Raw genomic sequence first — 9,429 nt, 5'->3', positions numbered from 1 at the left:
CTCACGTGAAGGTCACGGAGAAGGTCCTGCACTTGTACCGCCCGTTGCAGCTGTTCTGTTTGCCTCACTGCTTGGGGGTTGTTTCGAACGGGTTGTGGCTTCAATCACAAGCTTTTGGACCTTTGGAACTGACCACACAGAACACGGATGCACTTTTAAATTTCTTTTGTTGAGGGAAAAGCGAAACACAGGATTCGCCACGGGCAGCTCGGGAGGGCTCCCGGTACTACAAGGCTGTGAAGACACAACACAGCACAGCCTACTACACAACTGATCCCGGGGGAGGGAAAAAAACCCTTCTGCTGTACGCACAACAACAGCAAACCTCCGGGTCTACGCAACAACTCGAACAACTCTCTTCGCCCGAACGGTCGAACGTGATATGTGTGTCTTGCTGGCGGCGGCAAGCCACGTTCACCGTTTCTGTTGGGTACGGTATGTCATCAAACTAATAGATAAAGGGGGGGGGGCGCCTGCGCCTGCGCCCAAACTGCCATTCGGTATCCTTTCAAAGTCCTTTAAAAGACTGTTCACGCGGTCGGAACGTGATTGTGATTGCCTCTCCTCCGTCCTTTTTGGGGCCGGTGAAAGGGAATGGTGTCGACGCAGGAACTGGGTTGGAAATTTGAAGAAGATGATAGGGGATGGAAAGGATGCACATGCTTGCTGTATGTGTGTGTGTGAGTGTTTCGTGTGCTGTAAAAATGATTTCGGATTGAAATCCTAACGGAAACCAAAAGCTGCTTTATGTATTTGTTCAAAAAATACCTGTATTCGTTTTATTTATTTTTTCTTGGACTTGTACTGGGTGCTCTCAGTTATCATTTTTCGAATATTCTTCTTTTTCTTCTTCTTCTTCTTCTAATCTGACACCCCAATTTTTCGGTTGGTCCTGGCGCCGTCAGAAACCGCCAATGGGGTTTTGTCACTCTGTTTGCTCTCTTTTTGCATACGTAATGTTTAGTGAATAAAATACTTTAGTTTAATTTGTTTAGCTAATCATTGGCAGTGTGTATCCTTTTCTTTTTGGATACATTCCACAAACAAATATCTCCGTCTGATGTTTTGGAATGACGAAAGCGGAATGAGTGATGCTAACTTTCTAACTTTCATAAGTAGTTGTGTGCTTAACAACGCTGTTGGGTTAGTTTCGTTGTACGAAACCAGAGATTTCAACAGACTCTCTGCCTCCGACTTGTTTTGCTCTATTACTTTCTTCTACAGACAATGGCACACTTTTCATGCTACTCTTTTGCGTTTGTTTCTTACTCTCGGACTAAGAATAAGTACACAAAATTAGTTTGTTAAGCAATTACACAACATAAATAATTATCAGTCCTGTTCTGCTTAATCCTCTTTGAGTAATCAAACACCTAACTGCGCGACTAGAGTTGTTTTATGATGCCAGTGCTGGCAGTCCGCAGTTTAAATACAACATAACAATAAAAGCAAAATTAACGTAGTAAATAAAAAAAAGATAAACTGCCAATTTTAAACTAGTACTTTAAAGCTTTTTGGTGAATAAATTATGAGAATGGACCAAAAATTCCAACTCAGAACAAATCATTAACTGCCGGTACACCGTGCCATTTAAGCCTCCTTGTACTTTCTTCCTGCGAGATCATCGTCGTTGCGGTGCTCGCAGTTGGTTGCCGGATGCTTCTCGGCCACGTGTCTGCGATACAGTCGCTCCTCGCGAAACGATTGTCTGCACTGCGCGCACACGTACCTTCGGTCCGTATGCATCTTCCAATGCTTCCTGATAGCACCCTTGGTGGTGAAATTCTGCCGGCAGATCTTGCACTGATTCACCTGGCAGTTTTCGATCCGGTAACAGAGCGATGCCTGCGCAACGGACACGCTGTCGCGTTCGCGATCCGTGTGCGCATGGAAATGGTGCGTCAACTCTGCTATCGCGTAAAAGCTTGCTGGACAAACAAGACACTGGTACGGTCCCGGCAGCTCCTTATGCGCCAGTAGATAGTGTGCCGGAATGTCGCTCTCGCTATTGCACACCCCATTGCACTCTTGGCACTTTCGCTTTTTGTTTTCCTTGTTAAAGTGCACCGTTTGGATGTGAACGCTCACATTTCGCGCTGTTTGGAAGTATTTTTTGGGCACGCAATGCTCGCACTCAAACTTATTTCGATGCTGCCCGTTGTTTTCTGCTTGGCACTCGGGTGAAACGGATCGTTCCTGCTCACAGTCCAATGCCACTGCCTGCCGCACCTGCAACGCATCAGGTGCATATGGTTTAGATAGACGCACATGGAACATTGTAATCATTTGCACTGTCACTTACCATGCGCTCCTCCATTGCTTGCGCGTGTAGCAACGTTGGTGGAAGTTGTCTGCAAAACTTTTAGCTAAACGAAGCGCACTTACGGGGGTGCTAGGGGTAGTTTGGAAGTGTGTCGATCTAATGTTAGTAGCGCTCGCAAGCAAAAATCCTGCAGACAACTTCCCGGAGATGAGCTTGGCGCGCAAACAGTGCTGCAGCCCGCGCAACGCAACTGTATTCTGACTGCGATTGCGTAATGCACCGGTTCTAATCTTGTTGCGCGCAACATTGTTGCTGGCCCAAGGTGGATTTAAAAATATCAGGTAGTGCAATCTGGAGCATTTGGACAATTCGTCACCTGACGTAAGGTCTCCGGGATTCAATCTTTGTGTACATTTATTTAATTTGTTCATATAATTTATCTAGCCCAGTTTTTCGATTAAATATTCTTTAAAAATATATTCTGGGATTTGGCAGTTCGTATTTAACATTGAAACATAGATTGAAGTGTGTTATTTTGTGTTATTCAGTGAATTTATTTTATAATTCATTGTGTTTTCGACATTTTTGAGGATAAGAACTAAGAAATCATTTTTTTTTCAATTTTCACATTAATTTCTCATTATCTACAAGCCGCATGGACAATTTAAGTGACATTAGAACTCTTACTCACAGGATTTTACATTTCGTGCATAAACAAGTCATCAAATATTTTGTTAATATATCTCATTTTTTCGATAAAATTAATATACATACAAAAATGCACGTTGTAACAAAGCAATCTCTTCCATTTGCTATGCTTTGTGTGCGGAAACCATTAATTAACGGTTTTAAAATGACGTAAAGTCCCTCAACTATGGCGACCCCAAAGGCCCTTATCCACGACCTGAAATTTTTAATCCACCTTGGCTGTCAGTGTAGGTGAAATAATTCACGCTACATCTACACTTGTAGCAAAACGCACCAGAAAACAGAAAGGTATATACTTTCTCGGGCCGGTCTCGTAGTACAGTCGTCAACTCGTACGATTTAACAACATGCCCGTCATGGGTTCGATCCCCAAATAGACCGTGCCGCCATACGTAGGATTGACTATCCTGCTATGGGGGGAAATCAATTAGTCACTGAAAGCCAAAGCCCACTAGTGGTACAGGCAGGCCTTGACCGACAACGGTTGTTGAGCCAAAGAAGAAGAAGATATACTTTCTCACCCCTAATTCTCATACGGAAATCTCAGCACAGGCACACAATTTAAGAGCACAGAAGATTGTTAAAATATAGTGCAGTCTCTTCCCGGCATACACGTCTCGTATTACAATTATTTAACTTAAATGCTAACACGCTAAAACCCTGTCCACCGGCGGCATGGCTGTGTGCGATCGCTGCCGCGAACCTCGAAGAAGGTCGAGCGACTTTTCACGTACGATCGCTGCCACCGTTTGACGTTTGACCGGTTCAACCCAAGGTGTATTAAAAAGATCAGCTGGAGGAATCTAGCTCATTTTTGTCTCTCACACACTTAATTTTTGATTATTTTTTTTTTTACGTTTCTCAAATAATCATCAACTTCTCCAGTTGGGAAGATTTGGATTGACGCGGTTTTCTGTATGTAACAGTTTGCGTGTCAAATCAGTACAATTTATTCCAAGATTTGTCTAATGCAAAATGATTTGCTTTTATGCAAAATTTTTGAAATCGCTGTAAAATCAAAAATATCAAAATTTTCGACACGTATCGTATAAAATAAATGGTTAAGTGAATGAAAATGCTATATTTAATCAAAAATATCAATTAACCACCGATATTTTAGCTGTAAAGGTGTAGTTCGACACACAATAGTATATTTTATGGTTTACAGTGTGTATAACCCCTGATTGAAATATTTCACGATCGTGCTTCTCCTGTGTTGCATTTGCTCTGTTGGCGGAATTTGCATCCAAAATGCATTTAAATCTTTATGTTTTGTTAACATCTTAACTACTTAACATGAATCACTTAATTTTTTAATAAGGAGTAAGTTCGAATATATTATTTTTTCCCGCTTAGTAGCAAAAAGGTCATAATGTGCTAATAACTTGGCAAGTTTCATAACATTTTGTTGGCGCAAAAATATGTTTGCAAAGCATTTTATTTTAAGAACATAATTTAATTTGTTACACACCTACATTCAACCTCACTACACACCGTTACAAATGTAATATGCAAAAAAAGACCTATTTTATAATGAATGTTTTAATGTCTGGCCTTGCGCGCCACTTTCAATTGATTGTGTTGATCTAAGCCGAAAGATGTTACACATTACACTGCATTTTCGTACCAACGTGCGATACTATTAATTTACACCATCGTATCGAACTATAATTTTAACTACACAAAACACACAAACTGTGCACCAAAACCGTTACACAACCGCTTCAGTAAAAATCTTCCTCCACATCGCGTGCATTGCTTCCGGTCTGGTTCTTAATTTGATCCTGGTTCAGATACATCTCCGACACCTGCCGGGCGCTCGTTGCGTCCGTCACGCCCTTGTCCTCGCGCACCCGTATGAAGCGCGGAAAGCGCAGCGAAATGCCCTTCTCCGGATCGATGATGCCGATGCCGGCCCGGTGCACCGGGCTGAGCGACAGATCGGCACACAGCACCTCCCACACCTGCACCGGCTCGAACCAATCGTCCGGCACGACGTTCGCCTCATGCCGGTAGTACGGTTTCGCGCCCGCTATCACGTGCGATCGGAAAAACTCCGTGTGGCGCTGCAGATCGTCGTCGGAGAAGCCGGTCCCGATTTTGCAGATCGTCTGGTACTCCTCGTTCTCCTCGTCGTAGCAGGCGAGCAGGAAGCCCCCGTACGTGCCGGTACGCTTGCCCCGGCCCCGGTAGCCCCCGATCACGACCAGATCGAGCGAATCGCCCACCCCGGTCAGGTAGTCCTTCTTGAGCTTGAGCCAGTTGCGCGACCGCTTCGCTATCTCGTACGTCGCCTCGCGGGCCAGCGTTTTCACCATCAGGCCCTCGCAGTTGCCGCGCACCGCCTCGTCCAGGAAGCGCTGCAGCTCGTCCAGATCGCCCGTATCGAGCCGGGTCGCGTACTGCCACTGGCCCTCGATCTCGCGGAAGTGCCGGTACAGCAGCTCGCGCCGCTCGACGAACGGTCGCTCGACCAGCGGCTCCCCGTTCAGGTACAGCAGATCGAACATGAACACGCACACCTGCACCTTGATGTCGGCCTCATTCGCGTCCTTCCGCTTCCGGGTGCTCAGCACCTGGAACGGTAGTATCTGCCGCTTGTCCGTGTCCCACGCGACCGCCTCGCAGTCGAGGATGGCGCTCGCGACCGGCTCGGTGCGCGTAAACTCTAGCCGCGCAATCACGTCCGGATACTTGCTCGTGTTGTTCTCTTGGTTGCGGCTAAAGATCTGCACACTGCCGTCGGCCAGCAGATGGATCTGGGCGCGCTCGCCGTCGTACTTCCACTCGCACGTGAAATCGATCCCATCGAACCGCTGCAGCACCTCCTGCACGCCCTTGGTCGGGTGGGCCAGCATCGGCTTGAGCGGCGTGCCCGGCTCCATCGGGCAGTGCTCGCTCAGCCGCTGCACGCCGTGCTCTAGCAGCACCGGCACGATGCGATTGTAGTTCGGGCACTGGCAGTAGACGGTTTTCAGCGCCAGCGCCACCTCGTCGACGCGGGCCTTCACGCGCGCTTCCGACTCGCCCGCCAGTGCGTTCACTACGGGCGGATCGGCATGGGGCGGCGTAAGGGCACAGGCCTGGGCGAGCGCCTGCAGGAGCGATTGTTCCGCGACGCCGATCCGCAGCTTGCCGGCGAGCGAACGGATGATGTAGCGTGACTCCGAGTGGCGGCAGGCCACGAACATCGACTGGATTTTGTCCATCTTTTTCGCCATCGAGGCGGACCCGGTCATGGAGGCGATTTCGCGCAGCTTGCCAAACACCACCTCGACCGAGAGCGGCGCCGGTCGGAACATTAGATGCTGGCTGCTTTTGGACTGCTCCGCCACCAGGCCCAGATCGCCGGTCGTTTGTGCGTCCGCCTTGATCTGCGCCAGACTGCGGCCGGTGCTTTGCGCGATCGCTTTCATGAGCGAAAACTCGGCAATGCCAAGCTCCACGCCCTCGTAGGCCGGTGCGAGCTGGTTCAGGCAGAGGTACACGCTGGCGAGCAGGTCGTGCGGGCTGAGCAGTATCACCGAGCGGAAGTAGTTCGAGAGGATCTCGATCATCCGCAGCCGGCCGCTCGTTTCCTCGATCATTTGGAAGGTGCGCGCGAGCGCCAGATACGGTACGCTGGAAGGAGATGGCGCGAGGCATTAATTACACTGTAACACATAAATGGTACGTAAATTTTAACACCTTACCGGTCACCCTGCTTCCAAAATGCGTCCTTTAGTGGGTGATAGTTTTTCTTCGACGGATCGTACTTGGACCCATCGTTGCCGGACGATGCCGCCCCACCGGCCGCACCCTCCGACTCATCCGGCTGCTTTTTGACGGAGAAGAAAAAGGAACGTGCCGCACCGTTGGTCGGCTTGGCAGGAGCGTCCGGTTTCTTCTCTTCCGACGGCTTCTTCTCCTTCGTCGGTGATGGATTTTCCTCCTTCTTTACGGTGGTGGCTGCTTTTGGGGAGGTTTTTTTCGTCGTTTTGGGTGATGTTTTCTTTGCCTCTTTTTTATCCTTCCCGCTGGCGGGTTCTTTTTTCGGGCTTGTTTTCGTTTTTGTTTCCTTTTTCACAATTTCCTTCGGTTCTGCTTTGACGGCTTTCGGGGATGGTGGCGATTCTTTCTTAACATCACTGCAAAACAATTCAAAATTGAACGGTTCTGTGCGGCTCAATCGATAAATGAAGCGATAAAACCATACCTTTTCTTCGTTTCTTTGCGATCCTGTTCATCCTCACTGCTGCTGCTGCTCGACACGACCCGCGACCGTTTCGCTTTCTTAACGGCTTTCACCGGCGAGTTGGAAGCTTCGTCATCTTCCGGTCCGATGGAGCGTTTGCTCGCCAGTAACGAATCGCTGCTGCGTACCGAAATCGTGCGCCGGATGGAATGATAGGAAGAAACACAGTTTAGTGTCAATGCGGTGCGATGATTGGTGTATGTAGGGATGGTTCGCATATGGTTGGCCAATGCTGTACTGCTTTGGTATACGATGCTGCGGTGGGGCAACCCCAGCAACGATGGTCCCAGCTTCACTAGATTGCGCAACATCATCGCGCCCCGGACGGCCACCACCAAAGTCTACCAGACGTACCTACATACACGTCAATGAGTACATTTCTATAGTAAGGTGCCGCAATGTGCTCATTACTTACCTTTCGGGAGATTTATTATTGTTTTCCGGGGTTTGTTTTGCTGCCGCGCTGGTACCATTCGACGGTGCTGGTTTCTTTCCAAAAAAGGACCTACAAAAACGCAATTAGCAATTAAGTTTAAGGCTAAAACACTGGTTTAAATGTTTTGATGAATGTTTTACTTACAAAATCGACTTTTGCGACATGATTTTACATGAAAAACTAGGGAGCAACGTACACACGACCGTAGATAAACAAGGAAATATTTTGGCCGATGACGCCGGTCTTTACGCGCCACTTGTCAACCGAAGCGTTGACAGCTGCCGTCAAACCTTCGTGCGAATGGTGCAAGGTTGCTATAGGCAAGCTGTACACAACTTGAGTGTGTTGTGAAGGGTGCATTTACACCTAGCGAGGCAGCCTTTCCAATCCAATGTGGATCGAGCATGAGGACAAAAGTGGGTAAAAGTAAGGCTCAGCCCTCTACGTTACACAGGAGAAGCGTTACATGCCTTGAAATATTCCCAAGCAGCATTTTTATTGTAGTTTCGTCATCCACGCGACCGACTAGAGTGCATTATTTTAACAAAGAATATTTTCAACTGCTATGCAATTAAAAAAAAATCACCAATAGATTCACCAATATCTAGGATATTAAATTTAAAAACACAAGTAATATATATAGTTTATGAGAAATATTCAAGAAAAAAATCTAAAAACCCTTGAAACTTTAAATTGGAGTAATATTTCCAATAGGTAGAACATAAAAAATATGTAAAATATTTTTAATTAAGTTAAATATTTGAAAAATATTTTTTTTATCAAATCTATGTTTGTGGTCATCTAAATCATAATTGCATTTCATTTCATTTCATTTCATTTATTAATTTCAATATGTCTTTAGTTGAAATTTTTCTATTTAGTTGAAAAACACTCTTATTAGGACAATCATACAGGTTAATAAATGCATTTACATTTTTTTAGGTTAACAAAAACATTAACACATTGATTATGATTTCAAAATCATAATTTTACCAATAGGTGGCTAAGCAATATTTTTAAAGTTGCTATAACACTAGTGGATATGAAAAGTAGTAAGGTGCAAGGCATATAATTACTTTTTTATTCTAATGAATTATCAATGAATCTAAACCTTATGAATGATTGCTGAAGGTTTAGATTATTAGACATTAATATCTATCAATTTGCTCATCCACGACGGTTAAAACAGGCGTTCAAAAAATGCTGCTTGGGTTTGAGATAAACAGGCGTTACACGTAACGCTAGCGTAACGTAGAGGGCTGAGCCATACTTTTACCCAAAAGTGATCATTATCTTTTTTTCGTTTTTTCATAGAGACGTTATTGTTGTTGTTTGATTAATTATAGAGTTTTTGTTTCTTTTAGACATTCGTCTCTTATATTTTTATGAAAACTTTGAGCCAATTATCCTCATTCGCCTCTTTATCATTATACGGACGTCACACGAGGCGTAAACTCAAAAAGTTTACGCTTGATTTGTATGGGAGAGCGTAAACTTCCTGTCAAAAGATTTCAGAGTTGTATGGCTGAAATTCAGTTTACGCCAAAGTTTACGCTTCGTGTGACGTCCGTATTACAGTCCGTTCCCGAGTTACACGGTTTTCGACTTACGCGGACTCGGAGATCCGCGGTTTTCTGCTTAAAAGCCAGAAATATTAGCAAATTCTGAATGAATCATATCAAATAAATGATAGACTGTATAAAAGTACTAAATTAAATCAAAAACTCCGGGTAATCAATAGTATTTTAGTCAAGAAACGTGAAATTCGACTTACGCGGATATTCGAGT

The 9,429-nt window shown here is 45.5% G+C and overlaps 2 protein-coding genes across 4 annotated transcripts; both read right to left on the bottom strand.

Annotated features, from left to right (window-relative positions):
• Nucleotides 1-5: 5 nt before the first annotated feature.
• On the bottom strand, nucleotides 6-2,655 carry LOC120956379 (zinc finger protein 573-like). Its single transcript, XM_040377795.2, has 2 exons — nucleotides 2,303-2,655; nucleotides 6-2,229 (listed from the first exon to the last, which is right to left on the bottom strand). Exons 1-2 carry the CDS (start codon nucleotides 2,315-2,317, stop codon nucleotides 1,591-1,593), a joined length of 654 nt encoding a protein of 217 aa, XP_040233729.2. The 5' UTR covers nucleotides 2,318-2,655; the 3' UTR covers nucleotides 6-1,590.
• Nucleotides 2,656-4,032: 1,377 nt separating this feature from the next.
• On the bottom strand, nucleotides 4,033-7,920 carry LOC120956371 (DNA ligase 1). Of its 3 annotated transcripts, none has more exons than XM_040377784.2 (5): nucleotides 7,786-7,920; nucleotides 7,621-7,710; nucleotides 7,167-7,322; nucleotides 6,664-7,098; nucleotides 4,033-6,592 (listed from the first exon to the last, which is right to left on the bottom strand). In XM_040377784.2, exons 1-5 carry the CDS (start codon nucleotides 7,803-7,805, stop codon nucleotides 4,696-4,698), a joined length of 2,598 nt encoding a protein of 865 aa, XP_040233718.2. In that variant the 5' UTR covers nucleotides 7,806-7,920; the 3' UTR covers nucleotides 4,033-4,695. The 3 variants fall into 3 exon arrangements, with proteins under 3 accessions (XP_040233718.2, XP_040233717.2, XP_040233716.2); XM_040377783.2 differs by having other exon boundaries at nucleotides 7,167-7,325; nucleotides 7,786-7,919; XM_040377782.2 differs by lacking the exon at nucleotides 7,786-7,920 and having other exon boundaries at nucleotides 7,167-7,559.
• Nucleotides 7,921-9,429: the final 1,509 nt, after the last annotated feature.

The sequence above is a fragment of the Anopheles coluzzii genome, chromosome 3 (assembly GCF_943734685.1).
Source record: "Anopheles coluzzii chromosome 3, AcolN3, whole genome shotgun sequence".
NCBI classification, from domain to species: Eukaryota; Metazoa; Arthropoda; class Insecta; order Diptera; family Culicidae; genus Anopheles; species Anopheles coluzzii.
This window is presented reverse-complemented; position numbering and strand designations above follow the sequence as displayed.

Coding starts and splice junctions, on each gene's coding strand:
- LOC120956371 (XM_040377782.2), bottom strand. CDS start 7,519: ATGATGTTGCGCAATCTAGTGAAGCTGGGACCATCGTTGCTGGGGTTG. Junction 7,099..7,166: donor CGCAAAGAAACGAAGAAAAG/GTATGGTTTTAT, acceptor ATTGTTTTGCAG/TGATGTTAAGAAAGAATCGC. Junction 6,593..6,663: donor TTTTGGAAGCAGGGTGACCG/GTAAGGTGTTAA, acceptor ATCTCCTTCCAG/CGTACCGTATCTGGCGCTCG.